This window comes from Salarias fasciatus, chromosome 14 (assembly GCF_902148845.1).
Source record: "Salarias fasciatus chromosome 14, fSalaFa1.1, whole genome shotgun sequence".
Classification (NCBI taxonomy): Eukaryota; Metazoa; Chordata; class Actinopteri; order Blenniiformes; family Blenniidae; genus Salarias; species Salarias fasciatus.
The window spans coordinates 7,172,954-7,187,857 of record NC_043758.1 but is presented as its reverse complement, the minus strand read 5'-3'; the positions used below and the strand labels follow the sequence as shown (position 1 = coordinate 7,187,857).

At 42.6% G+C, this 14,904-nt stretch overlaps 1 protein-coding gene across 1 annotated transcript in view; it reads left to right on the top strand.

Annotated features, from left to right (window-relative positions):
* Positions 1–14,904, top strand: part of arhgef17 (Rho guanine nucleotide exchange factor (GEF) 17) — a 70,714-nt gene that overhangs the window by 46,116 nt on the left and 9,694 nt on the right. The window contains exons 3-10 of the mRNA XM_030108224.1: positions 6,459–6,536; positions 9,761–9,943; positions 12,123–12,239; positions 12,780–12,872; positions 13,430–13,606; positions 13,863–13,913; positions 14,079–14,188; positions 14,466–14,551. Coding sequence (XP_029964084.1) covers positions 6,459–6,536; positions 9,761–9,943; positions 12,123–12,239; positions 12,780–12,872; positions 13,430–13,606; positions 13,863–13,913; positions 14,079–14,188; positions 14,466–14,551 — 895 coding nt within the window. The remainder of the gene's footprint in view (positions 1–6,458; positions 6,537–9,760; positions 9,944–12,122; positions 12,240–12,779; positions 12,873–13,429; positions 13,607–13,862; positions 13,914–14,078; positions 14,189–14,465; positions 14,552–14,904) is intronic.

Below are 14,904 nucleotides of genomic sequence, written 5' to 3'. Positions count from 1 at the left end.
TCACAGCAGTCCTAATTCACACATTCAAGCTGTTTTTTGTTTGGACACCTGGTGTCAAGTCCGACAGCAGTGATGTCTGCATGTCATTTAGCTTTCAGGATGTGGTGACAAACAAATGGATGGGAGCCAGCGTGGATGTGATTGGTTACACCTGCTCTCATTAAGCCACTGTTTTCTCTCTGTCAGCTTCTCTCAAACCAGTTTCAGTTCCCTGATTCTTCAGGTGAAAGAGCCACTCTCTACATGTGAAAGGATTAAATGAATGTGGGATCCTCACGATAGTGAGCACAGCCTGAAGAGGGGGAAAAACATTAACAAGATACCGTCAGGCTGATGAAGTCAATGAATTCATAACTTTCTTTCAAATGAATGTCAAAAGCTAAGTATAGAAAAATGAAACCAAATCGTCATGTTAATGGGTCAGGAGAAGTGAAACTTATATGTAGCTCTTTTACAAACGGTTATTCTGTTTATTGAAAACCAAGCTATAGATTTGTAACACATTGTAGTATTAACAAACACCAACTTTCTTCAAGCTCACCCACTGACCTTCTGCCCAGATCCAGCCCGCACACTGAAAGACTTTTTTCTGATTTCAGTAGTTTAAATAACACATGAGCTGTTTGAATGCATGGAAAACATGTGAAACAGCTTCTTAGTGATTTTTCATTGTACATATCTTCTCACAAAACAGGTTCATGGCACGTTGGAGATTTGATTAACTTGTTCCATAACCAGAATGTACAAGTTCAAGCCATTTTAAAGCCTTGTGGAGCTCAGTTGGATGGCATTTGATGTTGTTATGGTGAAGTTGTTGACACTCCTTCCTGTAAAATGATGAGTTTTCAGCAGCAGGAAGGGTTCCTGCCCTTTAACTCCCCTGCAGCAGCTCCACACGGGGATCCAAATGATCAGTTTGACTGTTTTATTTCCCTGTTTGCTCTAAGTCTCTGTGATATTTTTTACTTTTAAATCCACCAAATCAAGGAGGAACTGAAAGCCTGTTTTATCACTTTAACAAAACTGATGTCATTCTAAGCGTTTCCATAAAATGGATAAAGCTTTGTTATCACTTTATTTTCCCTGCCCGCCTCGGTCCGCACGAGCAGAACAAACAGCCATCAGGGTCACGGCAGCATCCGGTGTGTCTTCATCGAGTCGTGTCCCCGACCCGGCTGGAGAAACCGGGCCGTCTGCGGCTCCAGCGCCGTCGGTTTCTGCAGGGAAACTCGCCTGTCCTGTGACCGCTTAGCCTCTCAGCTGGGGTTGCTATGGTAACGCCGCCAGCTAAATGAAACTGGCATTCCTCGCATTATTTCACCGCGGTCTGATGTGTGTTATGTGTAATCTAATAGAGACGGGCGGCACCGGACAGAGGAGCGTCCATGTGTCCGGGGAAAGTTCCCCTCCGTGTTTTAACTCCGTGTCACACACGAACGCTTGCCGAACGCACAATTACATGAACGCAGCAGCTCTCGCAGTGATTTCTGCGGCCGCACACCACAACACGCTTCTTCAGTAACCTGCAGTGAAAGCAGCCAATCCCAAACGCTGATACCAATAAAGCAGTGATGGTGAGACGGGGACAGTGCGTCTGCATTTGATAATTTGATCAGTGTGAATGAGCTTTAATTAGTTTGAGACGTTCATGCAGGAGGCAGCTTTGTTTGTGTGTGTGTGTGTGTGTGTGCGTGTGTCTGTGAGAACGAGTGTGTCCTGAAGTGGTGCATCTCTCTGCAGCTGCCAGGGGAATCCAACTTTCACTGAAATGCTGTTCTCCGGATTGCTTTCTGCAGCTGTGGTGTATGTTTTACAGCTGTCAGATTGCACTAATGACAAATTGTGAGTTTTTGTCTGGTAAGGCAAGTGAGTTCCTTGTTAATTTTTTAAGCAACACTACTGTCAAAAAAGTACTGGATAGATGATGTGAATGGTTTCTGTGTTGAGTATGCATGTTCTCTCTGTTCTCTACAGGAACCCTGGTTTCCTCCAACACTTGCAAAGCATGATGCATTTGCAGTGAGCTGCATTATACTGACTCCAGATTGCCTGTAGGTGTGAATGTGTCTGTGATTGGCTGTCTCTCCCTGTTTGCTCTGGTACTGTCTGTCGATCTCTTCAGGGTTTACTCTGCAACCTGTCAGCAGGGATCAGCTCCAGCAGCCTGCAGTCCTGAAAACTGGATAAATTATTATTCATCCGAGTAAACAAAACTGAAATATTTACTTGACCAAGTTTTTTCAAATGTCTGGAGTTGCAGCCTTTTCTCTGTTTTGCAAAACAGAGAATATAAAATTGTTTCATGTGTGAAAAGTTAGGTGCACAAAACTGATCTTCTGTATAGTTTTAAGACATTAAAGGAATACTCCACCCAAAAAACGATTTGGCCTCATTTTCTACTCACCCTCATGCTGAGAAACACTCTGGAGCACTTTTTTGACGTTTCAAATGCAGTTGGAGATGTTTGGGGATTTTCGTTGTCAACAAACAGGGACCGACAGAGCCCGACAGAAAAAATGGTCCATAAAATCCACAAAACGTTCCCATTTTCCTTCATACTGCTCGTCCGCTGTAATCCAAGTGTCCTGAGCACGTAACGTCCATAATTAATTCTTAACGAGGTCATTTAGTACATTTTAAGAGCCCAAACAGGGCGCTCTCATACAGCTCCATTGCATGTCTGCGCGCGGACCCTGAACTACGGAAGCCGCGGCAGACCAAGCCAGACGCTTGCGCGCTTTCAGCGACTACTTTTCTAAATTGCAAGCGTTGAAGAAGAAGTTCCGCTGTATATATTCTGCTGTGAGTAACCGAGCTGTGGACAATCACAAAAGTGACTGGCTACTGTTTTAAAGCTTTGAATTCGGTGTCCTGCTGAAAGGGCACAAGCGTGTTGCTTGGTCTGCCGCGGCTTCCGTAGTTCAGGGTGCGCGTGCAGACATGCAATGGAGCTGTATGAGAGCGCCCTGTTTGGGCTCTTAAAATGTACTAAATGACCTCGTTAAGAATTAATTATGGACGTTACGCACTCAGGACACTTGGATTACAGCGGACGAGCAGTATGAAGGAAAATGGGAACGTTTTGTGGATTTTATGGACCATTTTTTCTGTTGGGCTCTGTCGGTCCCTGTTTGTTGACAACGAAAATCCCCAAACATCTCCAACTGCATTTGAAACATCAAAAAAGTGCTCCAGAGTGTTTCTCAGCATGAGGGTGAGTAGAAAATGAGGCCAAATCGTTTTTTGGGTGGAGTATTCCTTTAACCAATCGTCTCAACATCAAAGTTACAATTTGAAATCTCTGAGCGGCAATATCTCAATAAAAAAAATTAAAGAAACCTTGAAAACTTTCAATTATGTAATTAATAGCATTATGTATTAATGTATGTCATGGGAAGAATTTTTTTTTTGTTTGTTTCTTTGAAAAGATTGATTTTTATCTGCCTTTGTAGCAAAAATAGAATTTAGTATCATATTCATACTGAGACACTTGGCCCCGATCCTCCTGAATATGGAGCTCGTAGAGAGTAATCAGGCATCGTTAATGGATGATTGCTGTGTCATTGTGCGATTCCCTCCTCAGCCTTGTGCAATCCTCCAGTTATTTCCTCCCCTCCATTGTGCTTGTGTTTGCGTGGCGGGGACGAACTGATTTGCTGTGAACTTTTTGCCCCGAGAGCCGCTCCGCTCTAAATGCAGGAGCACAGACAAAACACACTCCGGGGAGAAAAAAAAAAAATAAGTGGATGAAAACTGATGTGCATTTCAAAGATTTTTCACCCATATGCAGTGTCTCTCACACAGAGATGCTCGTTCCTCCATCCACACGCCGCCTTTCGCCCTCCAGCAGTGGCCCGCAGCCCTCCTGGGACCCGTTCAGATGCCAAGCTCTAAACGTGGCCTTTCTGGAAAGTTATTGTTCGGGTTATTTATAGGGCGCTGTGATGCCAGCAGGGGAGAGCGCAGGGCGAATGTGTGTGTGTTTGTGTGCACGGCGGGCTGTGTGAATGAGAGAGGGAGAGCGACCGTGGTTATATATGCACCATAGGGGTTTTTATTTATTTATTTTTTTTTTGCCTGTGGCTCCATCTGATATTTATAAGTGATGTTTGGTCCCAGCGTATTTTGGGAAGCTCCCCTGAGACCCCTGAGATAATAAATGTGACTTGTTCCAGGGCCGTTATGCTCTCCTTGTTATTGTCCTACATCTCTGTCTCCAACAAACACACAGTGTGTCACAAGTTAAAATAGACTTGCTGTTAAAGGACTGAACCTTTTCAGCGTTCAGTCCATGTCAGTACAGTTCACCAGAGAAGCTGCTGGAAACTGCGATTCAGCAGCTAGAGATCGCATGACGCTAAAACTGAGATCATTAACAACTGGTTTTTGATTCATCTCACAATAATTAACTATAATATCTGAAGTAAGTTCCTGCTCGTGTGAAGCCAGAATGGATGCAAACCCTTCTTGATGGATTCCTGTCGTTCTCTGTGTCGTTTCCTCTCCGGCCTCTTTGTTTTGAACGTGTTGGTGCAGCTCATTTACTTCCATCCACAGGTTATGAATCACCATTAGTGGTAGCTGTTGAGTCATGGTTTGCTTGTGTGTGTGTGTGTGTGTGTGTGTGCGTGTGTGTGTGTGCGTGTGTGTGTGTGTGTGTGTGTGTGTGTGTGTGTGTGTGTGTGTGTGTGTGTGTGTGTGTGCGCGCGCGTGCGTGCGCTCATGTCTCCTCCATCTGCCTCCTGTATAATAATATTTATAATAAAGTGCAGTGACCTTTCACATGAAATATTTCAGTCAAGTAACTCCAACAAAATAAACCAGTCAGAATGTAAAGGTCAGGAGCGATTCAGTTTTCTCCACTAAAGAAACACTGGGAATGAAAAAACGAGACATGCTCGATTTGAGAGGAACATTTACAATCAGATGATATTCTTCATTCTTCACCGTGTTGTTGGAAAGTTGATTTAAAATATCAAAAAGCCAGGGGGTCTGTCGTCTTCTTTACAGAAGAATAATTTAGTTTTTTTCATTTATGGTTATTTTCATATTATAACAAATCCCCTCTAAATTGTAGTGTCTCTCCAGACTGAATGTGCAGACTTAAATGTCAAGAAGATTAAAAGATATTTCCACCCGCCATCATGACAGTGATGTGAGAACAGAACCTGTGCTTGGCGGTGTTTTCTCGCTTGTGTCGCGCTGGTAATAAGTACGTGTTTGCAGCGTTCAGCAGAGGTCACAGGTCACGGGAGTTCAAGAAGAGGAAGCTATTACGGGATGGCTGAGTACCACGTTGGGAATTTAACAGAATAAGGGTGTGCAGGACAAGAATGTGACTCGAAATGTGTTGTGACCCATCACAGGTTTGCTTTTATGTGCCAGTCAGCCGGTATAGTTGATAATAAGTAATTATTTTTGCCCACGATATATGAATAAAAGTATGTGCATTTTCTTTGTTTGCCTCGTTGATTTTCGGGATTTGAAAACAAGATTATTGGTTTTTGCAGTTTGACAAAAAAAAGGAATTGATATCCTTAAATGTGGCATTTGTTTACTTTGTTTATTTCCACAGTAAAGACAAGAAACAGCTTAACAACAGCCGACGACAGAGACTGTGGATCAGTGACGTGTCGGTCGGATATGCATCGCTATCTGTCCTTATGGAAATGTTTCCAAGGCAGTTTCAAAATGCACTCATTTCTGGGGGGAAAAAATCCATTTGTCCTCTATTGTGGCAAAAAAAAAAAAAAAAAAAGAGTGAGAGAGAAACCTGACCTCATTTTCTAAAGTTGTCTGAGCCTAATTAAAGCTTTCTGAATCTTTTCGAGGTTCCGGTCTATTATTGGGGGTTTATTCTGGTTCAGTTTCATCCAAACTGCTTTCTGGTTGACAGACTTAACTCCTCTAGCTCGTTAAGTCCTCGAGACCAGTGGTTCCTCTTCTCTTTTCTTTGCGGACGCTCTGTCTCTTGTCCTTTTTGGATGATCTCAGATTAGCCAAAACATTGGCAGAAGAAAAGCTGGAGCCTCTTTGCTTTTACTCTGGTTTGCTTTGACATGTCTGAATCTAGTTGTGACAATGACTGACGTGCTCAGTGACCTCTGAGGCCTACATTTGGAAAATATGTTCTCATATCTGAGTTCACCAACACTGGTTTATTTGTCAGAGACTCTGTACAAAACAGAAAACAATTTCTGATAAGAGGAAGGCAACATACTGAATATATATTTATCTCTTGGTTATTTTCTATCTGCACTTCAGGGCTGGTCAGAACACTCAGATGAAATTGTGATTCATTACATGCTTGAAGGAGACATGTGCACATGTTTGTGTGTTACATGTCTCAGATCTCCCTGGTGTTTTTCATTTCTGTAATAGAGGTTGTGACACAAACATAAAGCAGCATGAGAGGCGGTGAAGTGTATAGTGAAGATGACCTTGATGTTTCTTTACAGGATATGAGGAGACATGTGATGATGACCCTCGTGGACACAGAGCAGTCGTATGTGGAGTCCCTACGCACTCTCATTCAGGTACCACACACACGCAACTGCATGAAAACACACACTCAGCAGATATTCCCCCTGCTGTCTAGTTTCTTGTTGCATGCCGCAGCCCTTTGCTTTCAGAGAAGATGTAGCAGTACACTCTTTGAACAGAAAGAAACCCCCTTGCAGACTGGGAATCGGTGGGCATCTGTCTGACGTCTTTTCACTGAGTGTTACCGAGAGACTCACATGACAAAAGTATACAAAAGAGTAACGCACAAAGGAAAGTGAAGCGCTCGTTTTGGAGTCGCGGAGTGCTGAGGACATGAATAATGAATGTAGGTAACAAAGGTGTTATGTAATGCACTTATTGTCATTCATCCTGCCAGGCTAATCTGCTAACCCCATCACATCTCACTGTCATCAGCATTATCTGCCCACCCACACACACACACACACACACACACACACACACACACACACACACACACACTATAATAGCTAACTAGCCTTTACCCCAACTCTCTGCAGCATCCCTCTCTCACACACATACCGTTACTTTTGCTACCTGCAGTCGCCCTGTTGTATAACGTGTCACGTTTATGTTCTCGTGTGTGTGTGGATGAGGGGCGGCGAGCAAACGCGTTCAGTTTGACACAGTGTGCGTGTGTTTATACTTGCGCGCGCTCGTCCCACACAGACACTGACTTTGCTCTTCTGCCCGTGCGCGCGCTCTTTATGTGAGTATGTGTGGCCACAATGTGAATAATCCTGGGCTCGGTTCCCATGACGACACGGGCAAAGTAAAGTGTTACCACGGCGACTGCTGTGAAGGTGCATATCCTTGAAGGCGCACGTCAGATGTGGTCGAGCAGCGACGGCTTGACGGCACCGCTGCCCAAACTTGAAATCCAACTCTTGGGAGTTCCTCTCTGTTCGTTGTGTGAGAGATTTCCAAGAGGAAGCGTTTCCAGTTCTCGTCCTCTGACCAAGTCATTTTCAGCTCACGCTGATAAGTGGTCTGAAAAAGAGAATCAATACGAGCTGAAATGAAAGCGGCACTCATCCAAAATTACAGAATTTATTTGGGCAAATTTGGAAGCAGTTGAGTTGAAAAAAAATGTTGCAAAGCATGAGTGCGTCTCAGATGCAATCATGAAAGTGGAATAACTGTTGATTTCTAGTCCGTCTGTAGACCCTCACACAATCTTCATATTTTCTTTATGCAGGTGTTAGCTGTCTCTTGTTTTTGTGCATGAATACTTTGTCCCCTCTTTTGTGCTGAATGCATATAAAATATGTTTAATTTATATGATAAAAAAAAGGCACAACCAGGAATTAAGCATGAACGGGCGCACCGGTACTTTCTGCTATCTAACTTGAGTTTTGAGAAATACTTTGGGAAAGGTCCCATACCACCAGAGCCATTTTTGTGTTTTTGTATCAAAACCACACGTAGGAGGATGTAGACCAGGGGTGTCGAGCACATTTTAATTCAGGGCCACTTACGCCCTAATTTGTTCTTGAGTCTGCAGGTAAAATACATAGTGCGGTGATAAAGTTTAAGTTCAAACTTTAACGTTGTTCTTTGCTGTGGCACAGAGTATATGTCAAGAAAAATGTCTATTTTCACAAAACCAAAACTTACTACCAAAAATAACTACAGTGTCAACAAAAAGTACATTTTAATGATACAATCTGGAGCATAAGACTTTGAAATATAAATTTTAAAAAAAGAGAAACTCCGAAAACAGTTGTTGCTTCATGCTTCAAGTCACTCTGACATCGGTGTTTTTCTTGACATTTTTACCATTTGTTCCTTAGTTTTTTTCAGGCAAGTTTCGAGCCTCTTGTGGACCAGTTTTGGCATCTCTGGTCTAGTTTGTTAAGCCCCCTCAGTAAAACAAATGATAGAACTTAATTAGACTTGCTGCAGCACGAAAATGTAGGATTCGTGTAATGAGTTTTACCAATATGATTCTTTTGTTTTAAATTTTAAAGAAATCATAATAAGTAAGTGGAGAGTTTCACTACAAATTATTTCATCAAAATAAACATCCATAAAAATGGATTTACTGAATTTAATAGACACTACAAAAGGAAGTAAATCAAACATGAAAACAACCTTTACTGGAAAACAAAAGCTGTGGCAGTTCCCACAGTTCATGTCAAATTGACGTAATTCGTATCGAAGTAGCACAGACAGAGCTTTGATTTTTTTTATTATTGATCCCAACAATAATTATTCATATAACATGAAAATGTCAGCAGAGCAGCTGGTCACACCGGCGGCGCATCCTGACTGCAGGTTGACGTCAAGGTGCGAGCGCGGTCTGGGTCTGCATGACATCCCAGAGGCACCGTGTCAGGTGTGTCATCCAGTCTGCTACTGTATGTGTGTCACACTGACCTACATGCTGATCGCGCTCGCCTTTCTTACCTCTTTAACCCGATTCTCTGGGAACAACTTGTGTAACCGCTACAGTCTTACCGGCGGTAAATATGGGCGCATCGTTATTCCCACATAATGTGGAGGTTGTTGTGTATTGTCAATATGTGGGTCAATCTGAATGAAAATCGAAGAGTTTCTATGCGAGATAAAGTTAGCAGGCAGTCATGGTTTTTTTTATAACATTATTCCAAGAAATAAAAGGTGACAAAGCATGTGCAAGCTGAACGAGGGCTGTGTTTCGATCATTCTTTTAGTGCAAACTTTCTTCAGTGCCGATGCCTCCGCCTGCAGATTGAGTTAGTCATCAGATGTGTCATTGGTGTCGGGCGGCGAGCCACGTACGGATAAGTGGAGCTTCTGGGTCACATCCGCCTGAGATCGTTTCAAAGTCAACTGGGTTTCCAAGCGCAGCACGGCGGAACTGGAGTTTGTCCGAGTCGAGCTTAATGGGACGCTGAAGCTCTAAATCTGCCCGCGATTGAATTAGGAGAAGAAGAAAGGAAAGCTAAGTGGCCAAATATATGAAATTGTGTGGTTACAAAATCTGTATAGACTCCTTGAAGCATCATGTTACAAAAGTGGACTATCATCTTCCAATACTAAATGAATAATGCTGCGACTGACATTAGAAACCAAAATGAAAAAATAAAAGATGTCAGGGAGGGTTTGACTTAGTAATTGTGATAAAAGTAAAAAGATATTTTAAGATCATGAAGGTGAAAACAGGGTTGAGACAAAGTGGATGTGTGAATGTTTTTTTTTATTTTTCATCACTCTCTCGCGTATCTCGTCTTCCGTGGTGGCTCCGTCCCTCCAGGGCTACATGCGTCCCCTCAAACACCCGGACGGCGGCTCCATCGTGGACCCTCTGCTGGTGGACGAGATGTTCTTCCAGATCCCGGAGATCCTGGAGCACCACGAGGACTTCCTGGAGCAGGTGACCGGCTGCGTCAGCCAGTGGCACGACCGGCAAACCGTCGGACACCTCCTGATCCAGTCGGTGAGTGGAGACGAAGCGTTGTTCTCTGTGCCTGTGGGATCTCATCGTGTAAAGAGGGCCTCTGAAACAATAACTGCAGACGTTCTCGCTCAGTAACGGATCTGACGCTCTCGTCTCCGGCCGCCGGGAGGACGCTGGAGCGGCCGACAAACACGACATTTAAAAATGATGTTCCTGCAGACATGAATAAACAGTCTTTAAAGATATTTCTGCTTTATTAAGAGCTGTTCTATTGTTGGCAGCGTTAGTTTAATGTGTTGTTTTTCCAGTGATCGCTCGGTGACCCTTTTAAAATTTCTCATGACCCCAGGGCGCCTCTGAAAGTACGCTTTTAAAAAACCCCGAGCTCCAAGGCCTCCATTAGTGAATGTCAGTTTGGGGAGAAATGAATGAGTGAAGGACTTCTATTCATGCAAAGACATTTTTACAACACGCCGAGGAACGAGGAAAGTCTGAAAGTGCTTCAATTTGTTTCATTTTATTTCACATACAAAGTGAGAAACACCTAAACTCTCTGGCACAATGGAGGAAACGCAGGAAACCACAGAAATAGAATAAAATGAAATAGAAGTGGGCGAAACAAACTGGGAAGCACATGGAAACCTAAATCATCCAGTTTATTCATACCTCATGCTTTATATATTCTCTTTGTGTGTGTTTTTTCTGTTCGAGCCTCACACAGGGCAGGATTTTATTTTCTACAAATATTTTTCTGCCTCAAATAGAAAATAACAGATTCATTTATGAACGTGTTTTCCTAAAGGGCGTCGTAATACCAGCACATTCGCTTGATAAGACAACGCTAAGACGATCTAAGTCTTTCTTCAAACCAAGTTATTCCAGCGTTTGGCTGAGTTGCTCTGAATACCCTGAGAGCAGTTTGAGGAAAAATTAAAGGGAAGGTACCCACAGAATCTGAGCACAGATTAGGATTAAACAAAATAGGCGAAGCTGTCAGTCATCATATTAAGTCAAAGGTGATGTTGTCGGTTCATTTTTTCCTGGAGCAGCACCGGCCTTTTTTTTCAAGATCTAAAATCATTTTGTCAGAAACCACCAATCATGAAACTACAACTAAATTGTAAAACACAACAAAGAAACAAGTGATATACACCTCTGTCGCTGTTACAGTTCATTTTTCAAATTAAATGTTAGTTTGGCACATTTGTCATTACAAGCTTTAAATCAGTAATTTCCCATGTTGGTTTTCTCTCTGCCATTTCAGGCTTTTCACTTTTAGCTCAGATTTCAGATTTCACTTACTGTTCTCTTGTAGACGAAGAGACATAAGGAGGATGATGATGATGATGATGATGGGAGAGCCACAGAATGAACAAAGAAGGGAAAGACAGAGAGGAACAGACATCTTCCAGTTTGAGATTTTAAAAGAAACGCCTTGTTGTGGCTGTATGTTCGTCTGTCTCCTTCATTCTTTTTTTCTCAAGGTCTTCGCCATTTAAAAAAAGAGAAAGAAGTCAGAGTGATTCATCTGAATGTCTGTTAACCGAGAGTTTAGGTGATGAAGAGAAAGAAAAAGACAAGATTGACTGGAAAAACTCAACCTTTTTTGTGAATCCAGCCACATTCTGAAAATCTGGAGCTATTTTCTCTGTGAAGCTGCAGTTTGAACACATTTGTGAGTCGGCTCGCCTTTCAAACAGGCCAGTTTAGTTTAACAAAGATGAAACAAGCGTGGACCAGAATGAAGAACAGAAATAAATGGAAAAAAATGTAACTACGTTTTGAATGACAGAACAGGAAGCTAAAAGTCAAACTTAAATAACGAAAAGAAAATACATGGATGAAATAAGATTAAATGACAGAGGAATATGATAATAAGGTGGGAAAAGATGGAAAAAAGGTAAAACATAAAACAGCAAATCTCTTGATAAAGCTAAAATTGAAAATTAATTTGATAAAATTAAGGAAACAAACGATTCAGAAAGTGCAACAAAACAATTGAATTGCTATTATAGACCAAAAAAAGTAAATGTAACAAAGATATGGAAAAAAATGTGTGCAGCGTTTTTACATGGCAAGACGAAGAGTTTTGATCTTCTGTTAAAACGTTTCTTCGTGACCTCTGGTGCATTATTTTTAATTTCTCCTCCAGTAAAACTCATGCTGTTTTTCACATCAGTTCCCTCCTGTAAGCCAAGCGTTCTCTCCTGCTCTGCAGTTCTCCAAAGAGGCTCTGGCGAACATGTACTCAGCCTACATCGACAACTTTCTCAACGCCAAAGACGCTGTGAGGATCGCCAAGGAGGCCAAGCCGGCTTTTCACAAGTTTCTCGAGGTCAGCGTGAGTCCTATTCACAGCTTGTGTGAGCGGCGGCTCTGAAAATATGGATTAGTTTGAAAACAAGCAGTGAATATCCTGAACACTGTTTACTGAAGTCTACCAGTCAGTCTGAATAAAATGAACCGCAGAAACGGATTGAGTTAAACTGTTCTGGTGTGTTTCTGAAATGTTTTTTAAACTGTAACTGCAAAAAATATTTCCCGACAAAGATCTGACAATCTAACCCTTATAAACAGTTTAAATCAGTGAGAACAGCAGAGATATGCCGAGTTATATCATGCAGGCCTCCGTTTCATCCTCTGATATTGTGGTCTGCCGCCTGGAATGAAAGGATTTGGGGGGAAAACAGCTGAGATGCACAAACTCACCACCAGATCGTGTCTGATCGTATCGTCCTTCATCCTCAGACCAGGGAGCTGAATTTGGAGACACTTCACCATCCGGGGGATGGAGAAGTGAAGTGCATCATTCAGAATGAGGACCTTTTTTGGTTTTTCTCACTTGATTTTCTTTGTTTTCTTTCATCCTCAACAGCAAAACATGCGTGAGAACAAGGAGAAGCAGGCTCTGGGCGATCTGATGATCAAACCTGTGCAACGGATTCCACGATACGAGCTGCTGGTCAAGGTGGGTTGTGCAAAGTTTTCCTTTTAGCTGCAAGAGGAATACACTTTTTTTTTTTTTTTCAAATAAACAATTTAAACAGGCAGAGGAGAAAAGGAAGCAAACTTTGAATATATGTGAATGCATACAGTTGATGTCCAGTCTTATCCATTCAGTTTGGAGGCTTCTGACAGAAAATCAGGTCATCTGAACGTGGTCAAATATCCTGATGATTTGTTTGAAATTGCAATCTGTTTGAATCACTTTTTAACATATGACACCAACCGTTTCGAGGCTTCTTTATCTGGCCGGTCTGACCGAGATGAACAGGATCAGTGTAGTCTGTTATGAACATGGTAATAAAATGAGAGTGAAGGCCGCTGGAGGTGCTGCAGTGAAGATTTAAGAACAATGATACATCCACTCACGAGACATGAAGCGGCCATAAACGCACAGTTTCTCACACAATGCTTTTCCAGAGCCGGCGAGTCAGTCCAACACAAACTGACTCACTCTCTCTCTCATCTCCTGTCACACTCCTCCTTAAAGGAGATTCATGGATTTGTGTCGTTTTGTTCAAGGACCTGCTGAAGCACACGCCGGAGGATCACCCGGACCACTCGTACCTCCTGGACGCTCAGAGGGACATCAAGCGGCTGGCGGAGAAAATCAATAAAGGACGCCGCTCTGCTGAGGAGGCGGAGAGGGAGGCCAGGGTCATCCAGGAGATCGAGTCGCACATAGAGGGAGTCGAGCATGTGAGAGTAAATTCATGGAGCCAACTTCCTCTTTGCAAGTAATAACGTCTGCTTGAGCTGTAGCAAGAAACAAAAACTGACGTAGGCAAGTTCTGGTGGATTTTACTGTCAGACTGTAGAGCGAGCACCCCGTCTGTAAAAGGTCTAGTGTCTTGCATTTTCTGATGTGCAAACCAAACTGAAAAGGGGACAGAAGAGGAGTGTGTGTGTGCTTTGTGATATGAAGTAATCATTTATTCTCATTTGTTCATGGCAGATTCTGAATCCTCAGAGGAAGTTCTTGAGACAGGAAATCGTCATGGAGGCGGTAAGAAATGCTGTTTGAACTCAAGTCTTTTTTGGAAGTGAAAGACTGAACCCTGATTTTTCAGTATAACTCAGTGTTCGCTCTTTCTCCTCGGGTGTGGAGAACTGCTGCAAGAATATTTTATCTTCTCAAGATCTCTCTCTTGTTCTCTCTCTCTGTCTGTAGAAGTCTGTGGGAGGAAAGAAAGATCGCTCTCTCTTCCTCTTCAGTGATCTGATCATCTGCACCACTCTCAAGAGGAAGTCCGGCTCATTAAGGCGCAGCTCCATGAGCCTGTAAGTCCTGCACACACACTCACACACACACACACACACACTGACCTGTCACAGTGGTTCTAACACTACATTGTCTCAGAGTGATTTTAACTTTCACGCTACTTCTAACCTCACATGTAACTCAGTGTGTTCAGGTTGGACTCCAGAACTTTGCTCCGGGTTCTTATATCTCCAGACATCCCTAACCCACACTGCCCCCTGGTGGTGAACGGCATCCATGAAAACAACAGTGGTCTTTATGACATGCTTTCCTGTTTGTTGTGTCCTTCCCTCTCAGGTACTCTGCAGCCAGTGTGATCGACACGTCCAGCAAATACAAGTTCCTGTGGAAACTCCCTCTTGAGGACGTGGAGGTGGTGAAAAGTAAGACTCTTGTCTTGTGTTAATTGGAATATATCTCCAAAAAAGGTGTTTTTAAAAGATGTACCCAAATAAAACAGTTGAAAAATAATGTGTGGTTTTCTTATCATCTTGATTCACATTATGTAAGAATTTTGTCTCTCGAATCACAAGTAGGGACAGAAACTACACAAATTAAAATTGGTTTCTTAGCTTAACCTCACTCTTTTCCCATTGATCAGCATGAAACTGCTGCATCAAATATCTCAGCATCACATTATAAACCATTTGGCCTGTTTGGGTTTGAAGAGCTCATTTTCCGGTGTTTCCATGTCAACATTTTTATTTTCTCGGACTGTTTATTGCTCACTGCCACA